Source organism: Euprymna scolopes, chromosome 7 (genome assembly GCF_053919585.1).
Source record: "Euprymna scolopes isolate OS-2025 chromosome 7, ASM5391958v1, whole genome shotgun sequence".
NCBI lineage: Eukaryota > Metazoa > Mollusca > Cephalopoda > Sepiida > Sepiolidae > Euprymna > Euprymna scolopes.
The window spans coordinates 110,279,967-110,297,025 of record NC_136488.1 but is presented as its reverse complement, the minus strand read 5'-3'; the positions used below and the strand labels follow the sequence as shown (position 1 = coordinate 110,297,025).

The 17,059-nt window shown below is 38.8% G+C and overlaps 1 protein-coding gene across 9 annotated transcripts in view; it reads left to right on the top strand.

Moving 5' to 3' along the window:
* Positions 1-16,807, top strand: part of LOC145279885 (ketohexokinase-like) — a 376,201-nt gene extending 359,394 nt beyond the window's left edge. For all 9 annotated transcript variants that reach the window (XM_080131353.1, XM_080131355.1, XM_080131351.1 and 6 more), the window contains one exon: positions 16,485-16,807. In XM_080131353.1, the coding sequence (XP_079987479.1) occupies positions 16,485-16,740 (256 nt within the window). In that variant the 3' untranslated portion in view covers positions 16,741-16,807. The remainder of the gene's footprint in view (positions 1-16,484) is intronic.
* Positions 16,808-17,059: the final 252 nt, after the last annotated feature.

Below are 17,059 nucleotides of genomic sequence, written 5' to 3'. Positions count from 1 at the left end.
CTACCATATAAGATAGGATTAGGGTGCTCACTTGCTGGGATTAACTCTACCATATAAGGTATGATTAGAGTACTCACTTGCTTGGATTGACTCTACCATATGAGGTATGATTAGGGTTCTCACTTACTTTGATTGACTCTACCATATAAGGTAGGATTAGGGTGCTCACTTGCTTCGATTGACTCTACCATGTAAGGTATGATTAGAGTACTCACTTGCTTGGATTGACTCTACCATATGAGGTATGATTAGGGTTCTCACTTGCATGGATTGACTCTATCATATAAGGTAGGATAAGGGTTCTCACTTGCATGGATCGACTCTACCATATAAGGTCGGATTAGGGTTCTCACTAGCATGGATTTACTCTACCATATAAGGTAGGATTAGGGTTTTCACTTGCATGGATTGGCTCTATCATATAAGGTAGGTTAAGGATTCTCACTTGCATGGATTGACTCTATCATATAAGGTAGGAATAGCGTTCTCACTTGCATGGATTGACTCTATCATATAAGATAGGATGAGGGTTCTCACTTGCATTGATTGACTCTATCACATAAGGTAGGATAAGGGTTCTCGCTTGCATGGATTGACTCTATCATATAAAGTATGATTAGGGTGCTCACTTGCATGGATTGACTCTATCATATAAGGTATTATTAGGGTTCTCACTTGCATGGAGTGGCTCTATCATATAAGGTAGGATTCGGATTCTCACTTGCATGGATTGACGCTGCCATATAAGGCAGGATTAGGATTCTCACTTGCATGGATTGACTATCATATAAGGTATAATTAGGGTTCTCACTTGCTTGGATTGACTCTACCATATAAGGAAGGATTAGGGTCTCACTTGCATGGATTGACTCTATCATATAAGGTATGATTAGGGTTCTCACTTGCATGGAGTGGCTCTATCATATAAGGTAGGATTAGGATTCTGACTTGCATGGATTGACGCTGCCATATAAGGCAGGGTTAGGATTCTCACTTGCTTGGATTGACTACCATATAAGGTATGATTAGGGTTCTCACTGTCTTGGATTGACTCTACCATATAAGGTATTATTAGGGTTCTAACTTGCTTGGATTGACTCGTCCATATAAGGTAGAATTAGGGTGCTCACTTGCTTGGATTGACTCTACCATATAAGGTATGATTAGGGTTCTAACTTGCTTGGATTGACTCGTCCATATAAGGTATGATTAGAGTTCTCACTTGCTTGGATTGACTCTATCTTATAAGGTAGGATTAGGGTGCTCACTTGCTTGGATTGACTCTACCATATAAGGTAGGATTAGGGTCCTCACTTGCTTGGATTGACTCGTCCATACAAGGTATGATTAGAGTTCTCACTTGCTTGGATTGACTCTACTATATAAGGTAGGATTAGGGTGCTCACTTGCTTGGATTGACTCTACCATATAAGGTAGGATTAGGGTGCTCACTTGCTTGGATTGACTCTACCATATAAGGTATGATTAGGTTTCTAACTTGCTTGGATTGACTCTACCATATAAGGTATGATTAGAGTTCTCACTTGCTTGGATTGACTCTATTATATAAGGTAGGATTAGGGTGCTCACTTGCTTGGATTGACTCTACCATATAAGGTAGGATTAGGGTTCTCACTTGCTTGGATTGACTCGTCCATACAAGGTATGATTAGAGTTCTCACTTGCTTGGATTGACTCTATCATATAAGGTAGGATTAGGGTGCTCACTTGCTTGGATTGACTCTACCATATAAGGTATGATTAGCGTTCTAACTTGCTTGGATTGACTCGTCCATACAAGGTATGATCAGAGTGCTCACTTGCTTGGATTGACTCTATCATATAAGGTAGGATTAGGGTGCTCACTTGCTTCGATTGACTCTACCATATAAGATAGGATTAGGGTGCTCACTTGCTGGGATTAACTCTACCATATAAGGTATGATTAGAGTACTCACTTGCTTGGATTGACTCTACCATATGAGGTATGATTAGGGTTCTCACTTACTTTGATTGACTCTACCATAGAAGGTAGGATTAGGGTGCTCACTTGCTTCGATTGACTCTACCATGTAAGGTATGATTAGAGTACTCACTTGCTTGGATTGACTCTACCATATGAGGTATGATTAGGGTTCTCACTTGCATGGATTGACTCTATCATATAAGGTAGGATAAGGGTTCTCACTTGCATGGATCGACTCTACCATATAAGGTCGGATTAGGGTTCTCACTTGCATGGTTTTACTCTACCATATAAGGTAGGATAAGGGTTTTCACTTGCATGGATTGGCTCTATCATATTAGGTAGGTTAAGGATTCTCACTTGCATGGATTGACTCTATCATATAAGGTAGGAATAGCGTTCTCACTTGCATGGATTGACTCTTCCATATAAGGAAGGATTAGGGTTCTCACTTGCATTGATTGACTCTATCACATAAGGTAGGATAAGGGTTCTCGCTTGCATGGATTGACTCTATCATATGAGTTATGAGTAGGGTGCTCACTTGCATGGATTGACTTTATCATATAAGGTATTATTAGGGTTCTCAGTTTCATTGATTGACTCTACCGTATAAGGTAGGATTAGGTTGATCACTTGCTTGGATTGACTCTACCATATAAGGAAGGATTAGGGTCTCACTTGCATGGATTGACTCTATCATATAAGGTATGATTAGGGTTCTCACTTGCATGGATTGACTCTACCATATGAGGTAGGATTAGGTGTCTCACTTGCATGGATTGATTCTATCATATAAAGTATGATTAGGGTCCTCACTTGCATGGATTGACTCTATCATATAAGGTATGATTAGGGTTCTCACTTACATGGAGTGACTCTATCATATAAGGTAGGATTAGGATTCTCACTTGCATGGATTGACTATCATATAAGGTATAATTAGGGTTCTCACTTGCTTGGATTGACTCTACCATATAAGGTATGATTAGGGTTCTAACTTGCTTGGATTGACTCGTCCATATAAGGTATGATTAGAGTTCTCACTTGCTTGGATTGACTCTATCATATAAGGTAGGATTAGGGTGCTCACTTGCTTGGATTGACTCTACCATATAAGGTATGATTAGGGTTCTAACTTGCTTGGATTTACTCGTCCATATAAGGTATGATTAGAGTTCTCACTTGCTTGGATTGACTCTATCATATAAGGTAGGATTAGGGTTCTCACTTGCATGAATTGACTCTACCATATAAGGTATGATTAGGGTTCTAACTTGCTTGGATTTACTCGTCCATATAAGGTATGATTAGAGTTCTCACTTGCTTGGATTGACTCTATCATATAAAGTAGGATTAGGGTTCTCACTTGCATGAATTGACTCTACCATATAAGGTAGGATTAGGTTGCTCACTTGCTTGGATTGACTCTACCATATAAGGTATGATTAGGGTTCTAACTTGCTTGGATTGACTCGTCCATACAAGGTATGATTAAAGTGCTCACTTGCTTGGATTGACTCTATCATATAAGGTAGGATATGGGTGCTCACTTGCTTTGATTAACTCTACCATATAAGGTAGGATTAGGGTGCTCACTTGCTTGGATTGACTCTATCATATAAGGTAGGATTAGAGTGCTCACTTGCTTGGATTGACTCTACCATATAAGGTAGGATAAGGGTTCTAACTTGCTTGGATTGACTCGTCCATACAAGGTATGATCAGAGTGCTCACTTGCTTGGATTGACTCTATCATATAAGGTAGGATTAGGGTGCTCACTTGCTGGGATTAACTCTACCATATAAGGTATGATTAGAGTACTCACTTGCTGGGATTGACTCTACCATATGAGGTATGATTAGGGTTCTCACTTACTTTGATTGACTCTACCATATAAGGTAGGATTAGGGTGCTCACTTGCTTCGAATGACTCTACCATGTAAGGTATGATTAGAGTACTCACTTGCTTGGATTGACTCTACCATATGAGGTATGATTAGGGTTCTCACTTGCATAGATTGACTCTACCATATGAGGTAGGATAAGGGTTCTCACTTGCATGGATCGACTCTACCATATAAGGTCGGATTAGGGTTCTGACTTGCATGGCTTTACTCTACCATATAAGGTAGGATAAGGGTTTTCACTTGCATGGATTGGCTCTATCATATAAGGTAGGTTAAGGATTCTCACTTGCATGGATTGACTCTATCATATAAGGTAGGAATAGCGTTCTCACTTGCATGGATTGACTCTATCATATAAGGTAGGATTAGGGTTCTCACTTGCATTGATTGACTCTATCACATAAGGTAGGATAAGGGTTCTCGCTTGCATGGATTGACTCTAGCATATGAGTTTATGAGTAGGGTGCTCACTTGCATGGATTGACTTTATCATATAAGGTATGATTAGGGTTCTAAGTTTCATTGATTGACTCTACCGTATAAGGTAGGATTAGTATGATCACTTGCTTGGATTGACTCTACCATATAAGGTAGGATTAGGGTTCTCACTTGCATGGATTGACTCTACCATATAAGGTAGGATTAGGTTGATCACTTGCTTGGATTGACTCTACCATATAAGGAAGGATTAGGGTCTCACTTGCATGGATTGACTCTATCATATAAGGTATGATTAGGGTTCTCACTTGCATGGATTGACTCTACCATATGAGGTAGGATTAGGTTTCTCACTTGCATGGATTGACTCTATCATATAAAGTTGATTAGTGTGCTCACTTGCATGGATTGACTCTATCATATAAGGTATGATTAGGGTTCTCACTTGCATGGAGTGGCTCTATCATATAAGGAAGGATTAGGATTCTCACTTGCATGGAATGACGCTGCCATATAAGGCAGGATTAGGATTCTCACTTGCTTGGATTGACTACCATATAAGGTATGATTAGGGTTCTCACTTGCTTGGATTGACTCTACCATATAAGGTATGATTAGGGTTCTAACTTGCTTGGATTGACTCGTCCATGTAAGGTAGGATTAGGGTGCTCACTTGCTTGGATTGACTCTACCATATAAGGTATGATTAGGGTTCTAACTTGCTTGGATTGACTCTTCCATATAAGGTATGATTAGAGTTCTCACTTGCTTGGATTGACTCTATCATACAAGGTAGGATTAGGGTGCTCACTTGCTTGGATTGACTCTACCATATAAGGTAGGATTAGGGTTCTAACTTGCTTGGATGGACTCGTCCATACAAGGTATGATCAGAGTGCTCACTTGCTTGGATTGACTCTATCATATAAGGTAGGATTAGGGTGCTCACTTGCTTCGATTGACTCTACCATATAAGGTAGGATTAGGGTGCTCACTTGCTGGGATGAACTCTACCATATAAGGTATGATTAGAGTACTCACTTGCTTGGATTGACTCTACCATGTGAGGTATGATTAGGGTTCTCACTTACTTTGATTGACTCTACCATATAAGGTAGGATTAGGGTGCTCACTTCCTTCGATTGACTCTACCATGTAAGGTATGATTAGAGTACTCACTTGCTTGGATTGACTCTACCATATAAGGTATGATTAGGGTTCTCACTTGCATGGATTGACTCTACCATATGAGGTAGGATTAGGTTTCTCACTTGCATGGATTGACTCTACCATATAAGGTATGATCAGGGTTCTCACTTGCATGGAGTGACTCTATCATATAAGGTAGGATTAGGATTCTCACTTGCATGGATTGACGCTGCCATATAAGGCAGGATTAGGATTCTCACTTGCTTGGATTGACTACCATATAAGGTATGATTAGGGTTCTCACTTGCTTGGATTGACTCTACCATATAAGGTATGATTAGGGTTCTAACTTGCTTGGATTGACTCGTCCATATAAGGTAGGATTAGGGTGCTCACTTGCTTGGATTGACTCTACCATATAAGGTATGATTAGGGTTCTAACTTGCTTGGATTGACTCGTCCATATAAGGTATGATTAGAGTTCTCACTTGCTTGGATTGACTCTACCATATAAGGTAGGATTAGGGTGCTCACTTCCTTCGATTGACTCTACCATGTAAGGTATGATTAGAGTACTCACTTGCTTGGATTGACTCTACCATATAAGGTATGATTAGGGTTCTCACTTGCATGGATTGACTCTATCATATAAGGTAGGATAAGGGTTCTCACTTGCATGGATCGACTCTACCATATAAGGTCGGATTAGGGTTCTCACTTGCATGGCTTTACTCTACCATATAAGGTAGGATAAGGGTTTTCACTTGCATGGATTGGCTCTATCATATAAGGTAGGTTAAGGATTCTCACTTGCATGGATTGACTCTATCATATAAGGTAGGAATAGCGTTCTCACTTGCATGGATTGACTCTATCATATAAGGTAGGATTAGGGTTCTCACTTGCATTGATTTACTCTATCACATAAGGTAGGATAAGGGTTCTCGCTTGCATGGATTGACTCTATCATATAAAGTATGATTAGGGTGCTCACTTGCATGGATTGACTCTATCATATAAGGTATTATTAGGGTTCTCACTTGCATGGAGTGGCTCTATCATATAAGGTAGGATTAGGATTCTCACTTGCATGGATTGACGCTGCCATATAAGGCAGGATTAGGATTCTCACTTGCATGGATTGACTATCATATAAGGTATAATTAGGGTTCTCACTTGCTTGGATTGACTCTACCATATAAGGTATGATTAGGGTTCTAACTTGCTTGGATTGACTCGTCCATATAAGGTAGGATTAGGGTGCTCACTTGCTTGGATTGACTCTACCATATAAGGTATGATTAGGGTTCTAACTTGCTTGGATTGACTCGTCCATATAAGGTATGATTAGAGTTCTCACTTGCTTGGATTGACTCTATCATATAAGGTAGGATTAGGGTGCTCACTTGCTTGGATTGACTCTACCATATAAGGTAGGATTAGGGTTCTAACTTGCTTGGATTTACTCGTCCATATAAGGTATGATTAGAGTTCTCACTTGCTTGGATTGACTCTATCATATAAGGTAGGATTAGGGTGCTCACTTGCTTTGATTGACTCTACCATATAAGGTATGATTAGCGTTCTAACTTGCTTGGATTGACTCGTCCATACAAGGTATGATCAGAGTGCTCACTTGCTTGGATTGACTCTATCATATAAGGTAGGATTAGGGTGCTCACTTGCTTCGATTGACTCTACCATATAAGATAGGATTAGGGTGCTCACTTGCTGGGATTAACTCTACCATATAAGGTATGATTAGAGTACTCACTTGCTTGGATTGACTCTACCATATGAGGTATGATTAGGGTTCTCACTTACTTTGATTGACTCTACCATAGAAGGTAGGATTAGGGTGCTCACTTGCTTCGATTTACTCTACCATGTAAGGTATGATTAGAGTACTCACTTGCTTGGATTGACTCTACCATATGAGGTATGATTAGGGTTCTCACTTGCATGGATTGACTCTATCATATAAGGTAGGATAAGGGTTCTCACTTGCATGGATCGACTCTACCATATAAGGTCGGATTAGGGTTCTCACTTGCATGGCTTTACTCTACCATATAAGGTAGGATAAGGGTTTTCACTTGCATGGATTGGCTCTATCATATTAGGTAGGTTAAGGATTCTCACTTGCATGGATTGACTCTATCATATAAGGTAGGAATAGCGTTCTCACTTGCATGGATTGACTCTATCATATAAGGTAGGATTAGGGTTCTCACTTGCATTGATTGACTCTATCACATAAGGTAGGATAAGGGTTCTCGCTTGCATGGATTGACTCTATCATATGAGTTATGAGTAGGGTGCTCACTTGCATGGATTGACTTTATCATATGAGGTATGATTAGGGTTCTCAGTTTCATTGATTGACTCTACCGTATAAGGTAGGATTAGTATGATCACTTGCTTGGATTGACTCTACCATATAAGGTAGGATTAGTCTCCTCACTTGCATGGATTGACTCTACCATATAAGGTAGGATTAGGTTGATCACTTGCTTGGATTGACTCTACCATATAAGGAAGGATTAGGGTCTCACTGGCATGGATTGACTCTATCATGTAAGGTATGATTAGGGTTCTCACTTGCATGGATTGACTCTACCATATGAGGTAGGATTAGGTTTCTCACTTGCATGGATTGACTCTACCATATAAGGTATGATCAGGGTTCTCACTTGCATGGAGTGACTCTATCATATAAGGTAGGATTAGGATTCTCACTTGCATGGATTGACGCTGCCATATAAGGCAGGATTAGGATTCTCACTTGCTTGGATTGACTACCATATAAGGTATGATTAGGGTTCTCACTTGCTTGGATTGACTCTACCATATAAGGTATGATTAGGGTTCTAACTTGCTTGGATTGACTCGTCCATATAAGGTAGGATTAGGGTGCTCACTTGCTTGGATTGACTCTACCATATAAGGTATGATTAGGGTTCTAACTTGCTTGGATTGACTCGTCCATATAAGGTATGATTAGAGTTCTCACTTGCTTGGATTGACTCTATCATATAAGGTAGGATTAGGGTGCTCACTTGCTTGGATTGACTCTACCATATAAGGTAGGATTAGGGTTCTCACTTGCTTGGATTGACTCGTCCATACAAGGTATGATTAGAGTTCTCACTTGCTTGGATTGACTCTATCATATAAGGTAGGATTAGGGTGCTCACTTGCTTGGATTGACTCTACCATATAAGGTAGGATTAGGGTGCTCACTTGCTTGGATTGACTCTACCATATAAGGTATGATTAGGGTTCTAACTTGCTTGGATTGACTCTACCATATAAGGTATGATTAGAGTTCTCACTTGCTTGGATTAACTCTATCATATAAGGTAGGATTGGGGTGCTCACTTGCTTGGAATGACTCTACCATATAAGGTAGGATTAGGGTTCTAACTTGCTTGGATTGACTCGTCCATATAAGGTATGATTAGAGTTCTCACTTGCTTGGATTGACTCTACCATATAAGGTAGGATTAGGGTGCTCACTTGCTTGGATTGACTCTACCATATAAGGTATGATTAGGGTTCTAACTTGCTTGGATTGACTCGTCCATACAAGGTATCATAAGAGTGCTCACTTGCTTGGATTGACTCTACCATATAAGGTAAGATTAGGGTGCTCACTTGGTTTGATTGACTCTACCATATAAGGTAGGATTAGGGTGCTCACTTGCTTGGATTGACTCTATCATATAAGGTAGGATTAGGGTGCTCACTTGCTTGGATTGACTCTACCATATAAGGTATGATTAAGGTTCTAACTTTCTTGGATTGACTCGTCCATACCAGGTATGATTAGAGTGCTCACTTGCTTGGATTGACTCTACCATATAAGGTAGGATTAGGGTGCTCACTTGCTTGGATTGACTCTACCATATAAGGTAGGATTAGGGTTCTAACTTGCTTGGATTGACTCTATCATATAAGGTAGGATTAGGGTGCTCACGTGCTTCGATTGACTCTACCATATAAGGTATGATTAGGGTTCTCACTTGCTTTGATTAACTCTACCATATAAGGTAGGATTAGGGTTCTCACTTACTTTGATTGACTCTACCATATAAGGTAGGATTAGGGTCTCACTTGCTTCGATTGACTCTACCATGTAAGGTATGATTAGGGTTCTAACTTGCTTGGATTGACTCTACCATATAAGGTAGGATTAGGGTGCTCACTGGCTTGGATTGACTCTACCATATAAGGTAGGATTAGGGTGCTCACTTGCTTGGATCGACTCTATCATATAAGGTAGGATTAGGGTGCTCACTTTCTTGGATTGACTCTACCATATAAGGTATCATTAGGGTTCTAACTTGCTTGGATTGACTCTACCATATAAGGTAGGATTAGGGTGCTCACTTGCTTGGATTGCCTCTACCATACAAGGTATGATTAGGGTGCTAACTTGCTTGGATTGACTCTATCATATAAGATAGGATTAGGGTGCTCACTTGCTTGGATTGACTCTACCATATAAGGTGTGATTAGTGTCCTAACTTGCTTGGATTGACTCGTCCATACAAGGTATGATTAGAGTGCTCACTTGCTTGGATTGACTCTACCATATAAGGTAGGATTAGGGTGCTCACTTGCTTGGATTGACTCTACAATATAAGGTAGGATTAGGGTTCTAACTTGCTTGGATTGACTCTATCATATAAGGTCGGATTAGGGTTCTCACTTGCATTGATTAACTCTACCATATAAGGTAGGATTAGGGTTCTAACTTGCTTGGATTGACTCTATCATATAGGGTCGGATTAGAGTGCTCACTTGCTTTGATTAACTCTACCATATAAGGTAGGATTAGGGTGCTCACTTGCTTCGATTGACTCTACCATATAAGGTATGATTAGGGTTAAAACTTGCTTGGATTGACTCTACCATATAAGGTAGGATTAGGGTGCTCACTTGGTTTGATTGACTCTACCATATAAGGTACGATTAGGGTGCTCACTTGCTTGGATTGACTCTATCATATAAGGTAGGATTGGGGTTCTCTCTTGCTTGGATTGACTCTACCATATAAGGTATTATTAGGGTTCTCACTTACTTTGATTGACTCTACCATATAAGGTAGGATTAGGGTCTCACTTGCTTCGATTGACTCTACCATGTAAATACCTTACATGGTAGAGTCAATCGAAGCAAGTGAGACCCTAATCCTACCTTATATGGTTCTAACTTGCTTGGATTGACTCTACCATATAAGGTAGGATTAGGGTGCTCACTGGCTTGGATTGACTCTACCATATAAGGTAGGATTAGGGTGCTCACTTGCTTGGATCGACTCTATCATATAAGGTAGGATTAGGGTGCTCACTTTCTTGGATTGACTCTACCATATAAGGTATGATTAGGGTTCTAACTTGCTTGGATTGACTCTACCATATAAGGTAGGATTAGGGTGCTCACTGGCTTGGATTGACTCTACCATATAAGGTAGGATTAGGGTGCTCACTTGCTTGGATCGACTCTATCATATAAGGTAGGATTAGGGTGCTCACTTTCTTGGATTGACTCTACCATATAAGGTATGATTAGGGTTCTAACTTGCTTGGATTGACTCTACCATATAAGGTAGGATTAGGGTGCTCACTGGCTTGGATTGACTCTACCATATAAGGTAGGATTAGGGTGCTCACTTGCTTGGATCGACTCTATCATATAAGGTAGGATTAGGGTGCTCACTTTCTTGGATTGACTCTACCATATAAGGTATGATTAGGGTTCTAACTTGCTTGGATTGACTCTACCATATAAGGTAGGATTAGGGTGCTCACTTGCTTGGATTGCCTCTACCATACAAGGTATGATTAGGGTGCTCACTTGCTTGGATTGACTCTATCATATATGATAGGATTAGGGTGCTCACTTGCTTGGATTGACTCTACCATATAAGGTGTGATTAGTGTCCTAACTTGCTTGGATTGACTCGTCCATACAAGGTATGATTAGAGTGCTCACTTGCTTGGATTGACTCTACCATACAAGGTAGGATTAGGGTGCTCACTTGCTTTGATTGACTCTACAATATAAGGTAGGATTAGGGTTCTAACTTGCTTGGATTGACTCTATCATATAAGGTCGGATTAGGGTTCTCACTTGCATTGATTAACTCTACCATATAAGGTAGGATTAGGGTGCTCACTTGCTTCGATTGACTCTACCATGTAAGGTATGATTAGGGTTAAAACTTGCTTGGATTGACTCTACCATATAAGGTAGGATTAGGGTGCTCACTTTCTTGGATTGACTCTACCATATAAGGTATGATTAGGGTTCTCACTGGCATGGATTGACTCTACCATATAAGGTAGGATTAGGTTTCTCACTTGCATGGATTGACTCTACCATATAAGGTAGGATTAGGGTGCTCACTTGCATGGATCGACTCTACCATATAAGGTCGGATTAGGGTTCTCACTTGCATGGATTTATTCTACCATATAAGGTCGGATTAGGTTCTCACTTGCATTGATTGACTCTACCATATAAGGTAGGATTAGGGTGCTCACTTGTATGGATTGACTCTACCATATAAGATTGTGACGAGAGCGACCTGAGGAAGCGGTTTGACCCTCATTGGGGACTGCATAACCATGCTAAGATTACTGTAATAGATCCTGGGTAACTGAAGATATCTCAAAAATTTATAATAGAGGATATAAATATATATTTTGTTTCATTGTCAAAATAGATATTTTTGCTTAGTTAGATATATATTTTGTTATTCAAAATTGACAACAGGAAATTGTCTGGCACAGACGAACTCAGTGCCAGGTGTTCTGACTGACAGCTGATGACTCATGCGAGTTTAATGTTGATTTTAATCTCAGATTGCAAGCTAGCGACAAGGCAGGATTGCACACACGTAGTCTTGGTTTTTCTGTAAGTGCATGGCGTGATTCGATTTGCTTAGGAAACTTTCCACCCCAAACACTGACATTCCTATTAATGCTAGTGCCGCGCAAAATTAGTCAGTTTCCAGCCATAGTTTGTGCGCGGAGCTCGAAGTAACAACACCGCTTCCTGAGACGTGATCCCTCCTCCAACCCGTCTGCATGCTGCCTCCGAAGACAAGAGAGATTTCCACTTTTAAAAACTTCCTAAGAACTTCATATATGTAAAATGTCTATAAACTTTGTGAAATTAACCTTTCGTAGAATAGAACTCAAGCGTCTGTTGTATTTCTTGCCAGCGTGAGTATTGTTATTCGTTTTCAGCATACCAGATTCAATGTGACGCAAAATGACGAGATGATACTACAGCAGTGAATGGCTATCCATCTTTAGTAGCCTAGCTGTTGCACATGAACTGCTATAGTTTGAGGGTCCAGTGTGTCTCAACCTCTGATAAGCTGTGGCCCCCTAACCAAATATTTCCACATTTTTGCCCCCCCCCCCTGCACGTCAACAAAAAAGTGCACATTTTGTTTTATGTTGTTTGTTTAGTTACTCCAAAATAATAAATCAAAGTAAAAATTTTGCTGAAAATGAAAAACTTGCTGTTGAGCTTGCATATAAGGCTCCATCTTAGACACAGCAAAGCGAATATCATTCCTAACACCGTTTCTGGCCTTCATTTTAATGATTGCTATCATCCATATTCATTTTAATGATTGCTATCATCCATATTTGCTATCATTGCTATCATCCATATTCATTTTAATGATTGCTATCATCCATATTTGCTATCATTGCTATCATCCATATTCATTTTAATGATTGCTATCATCCATATTTGCTATCATTGCTATCATCCATATTCATTTTAATGATTGCTATCAAATCCATATTTGCAAAAGTATGTTGTAGCATTACAAATGCTTTCTTGCTAAGTGGAAGATACACAACCAGAAGCTGGAGAGGTCTTCTTTGTTACTGAAGGCCAGCTTCATTGCTTTTGAAACCCTGAACTCTGCTAGCCTTTCTGCTCGATCTTCTGTAGGTAAAATTTCAGTGTTGAAAGGGTCTCTCTGCCATGGAACATCCATGTTTGAACTCCGAAGAGAGAAGTTCAAGATTTCCAGTAATGCATCTTTTGAAGCCGATAGGAACTTTACTCCTCTGCATTTATATATGCTTATCCAAGAAAGGAAATGAGACTGTGAACCTAGCCTTAATTTGTACCTTCAATTCAAGCAGAGAGTTTGACAGGCTCATCTTGAACATCACTGAGTTTCACATCACGGCATGCAAGGATTGGTTCATTTCACTGAGTCTGACAAAAATATCAGCCAGATAAGTAAGCATTATGATAAACTCTTAATTCTAATCGTTGAATGTTTGAGTTACAGAAAAAGAAGAATGATTTTCAAATCGCCAAGTTTGCCACGTCGAAGCACATGTAACAAAAAAAACGTCCTGTTCCCTTTTCGACGCTATCGCAAATAATCTATCTTCAACTGACACCAGATTGTTAAGTACACTTGACGTCAGTAGACGTCAAGCTGACAAACAAGAAATCGTCCCCAACTAAAGAAATGCTGGCTTTTTATATTGTCAAACCCGACTGCATCTCAATTTGCATAAGACACTTTTTATCTCATGTTAGTCTGGTTTCGAGTTTAAGTCATTTTCTCTTCTTAAGCGTGCTAATCATACCCGTGCTAATCATGCATAGTACAATTTTCCTTATTATGATCAAAAACAGGGCAGGGAGATAGTATCCGTCTTTGTCAGGTCTTAGCACAAGTTGGTCTACACAGCTAGACAAAGCTAGCTCACACTATGCGACTAGACACAGCTAGCACTCTTTTTTTATATAATACAACTCAATCACATTTACATTTAAAAGCAAGGATTTTTTCAGAAAAAAAAACAACCGAATCGCATTGTAAATTCTTCATTTTAAAGCGATAACTTTTTCTAGAAAATCCAACCAAATCCCATTTTAACTTCTACAATTAAAGATGACTTTTTCCCCCTACAAAATTTAACTGAATCGAATTTTAACTTCTTCATTTAAAAGCGCAACTTTTTTCCTTTTCAGCAAATACAACCAAATTTTATTTTAAATTCTTCATTTGAAAACAACGACTTTACATACAAGTCGACTGAATCACATTTTAAGTTCTTTTAAAAGCAACGATTTTTTTCAAAAAAAAATCCGACTCAAATTGTACTTTACTTTCTCAAAAATTCGATTCGAATCATACCTTTGATTCTGAAGGTGTTCATCTGGCGGAGATAATGACACCCAATTTGTCAGTCATTACAGCTCTCAGAATCTCAGTGCAGGATGCGCTTGACACCCCTCATAGTGCAAAGCTCACACACAACTTCCAGATTTTCGATCCACTCGACAACAGACATATCAACTGCAGCACCACTAAATTGCAGAATCAATCAGACATAAAAAGTCTTGCCCTTCATCGCCAAAAGGCCGAAATAGCTTCTAATCATTGCATGTTTGAGTTACAGAAAAAGAAGAATGATTTTCAGAGCGCCAAGTTTGCTGCTTTAAAGCACACGTAACAAAAATCTGTCCTGAAAAATCTGTCCTGTTCCAAGCTTTTTTCAACTGACATCAAATTGCAAAGTACACTGTACCGATGTCAAGCAAACAAACAAGAAAATCATCCCAATAATTTATATAAAGAACTTGAAACAGAAAAACTTTTAATAAAATTAGCAAAATAATCTGAATGGGGTTGATATGCAAAACAAAACAACTAAACCAAACATGTATAATCCTTCATTCTATAAGGAATAATAAATTTCTTAAAACATGCTAATCACCACAATAAATCGAATAAAAAGTTATAAAATTCCATACCCTAATCCTTAATTAAAAAAAAAAAACAACTTTTTTCTTGGCATTAACCAGAGGTTGAAATGCCATTCATTCACCAAATAACAGGCCTAACATATCTTTCAACCGAACGCAAACAGTTAAGGCCCATCTGTCTGACACTCATCTAGTTTCAATTTTCTTTTTCAAACCTTTACCGAACCACATGCACAGATTTGATTTCTGAATGAATGATTATTTTAGTATGATTCAGTTGAATGCTAAGGTTTATAAGTGTGTCTTTTTATAAGGTTTATAAGTTTCTGCATTTTTTCAGAGGAAAATATGTTCAAATATTTATTCATGTTTGGTTTTGTTTGGTTGTTTTGTAGAGGAAAATTGTTGTTTTTAGCTATTGCATTTTATTGATTGCAGTCAAGTCAAAACATGATTGAGTTTTGCAAGGAGAAATGAGGAGGAGGAGTTTGGTTTTACAGCAATATAAGAACAGTGGGTCATTCTATTCCAGATATTGTTTGTACATAATTTGTATAATCTGAAAATAAATAGTTAGTCGAGCAATTCCATTTTATTATGTTTTTTGCTTTTTTTGTTATTGTTTTTTTCATTTCCATTTGATCCTTGATTTAGTGTCAGGTCTTGTAATTTCTATGGGGCCTATTTGTGGTATTTTGATGGCTTTCTTCTAATTTTTCTATTGTGCCATATCTGTTGCATAACTCAGGTGTTTCATTTGTAGTTTTTAGGTATGCATCCTTTCTCAGCCATCATCCTAATTCAGATTTTGTAGATCTAAAAAAAGAGCTGACATAACCAGCCAATTGATTGGGTTGATCTCTCTGACCGCCCATTTAGCCCAAGTGTTAGGAAGTAGGAATACTGCCAACCTGTCCTAAGTCATGACGGGTCATCACCCACATCCAACAGGGGGCATTATTGAAGGGGCAATAAGCGTATTCTGATATACCAGTCATTTGGTTTCTACCATTTTAACATCTCAAAATAAAATATTGTTACATTGGAGTTGTGGTTTTGTTGGAGTTGTGGTTTTTGAAAGAAGCAACATGATTGAAAACTACAACTGATGTTGGAATTAAGCAGCGAATTCAGACAAACGTGTTAAAAACTTTTCTATTTTTTTAAATAGCAACCATGGCTTGATAGTCCTGCCAGCATTTTATAAATATATTATTATATATTTGTTTTTTCTTCTTTTTTTCTTTATCTATAGTTCTGCCATAATCTGTACTTGGGGTGCTGAGGGAGCGATGTGTCGAGATGGAAATGGTACAACTCATAAAAGTCCTGCAATTCCACCAGAGAAGCTTGTTGATACTCTTGGAGCCGGAGATACTTTTACTGCTGCAGCCATTTATTCCCTTGTCATGGGCCGTGGATTGGAAGAGGCAGTTGATTTTGGTTGTCGACTGGCTGGGCTTAAATGTGGAATCATAGGATTTGATGAGTTGAAAAATTTCACCCAATAAAACAAAGTTTTCAAAAGACAACAAAGTAAATAAATAAAATTGAAAAACTAAAATTACTTCAATGCAATTCCAGCAATTCCAGGCCCTTTTTTATTCTTTGAGCTTGTCCAAGATGTCTATTCTATTTTGACCTTTATCTCCTTAAATTAAATTCATTTTGGAAACTTCCTTTTTTTTCTTTTTCTTGCTTCTAAGTCCAACTCCTTAAGAGATCAACATACTTCCATGTAAGTTGATCTCTTAAGTTCCTTAAGAGATCAACTTACAAACCGGAAAAGAGTCTATTCATTTCTTACTTTACTAACCTGTTTTGTTGTCC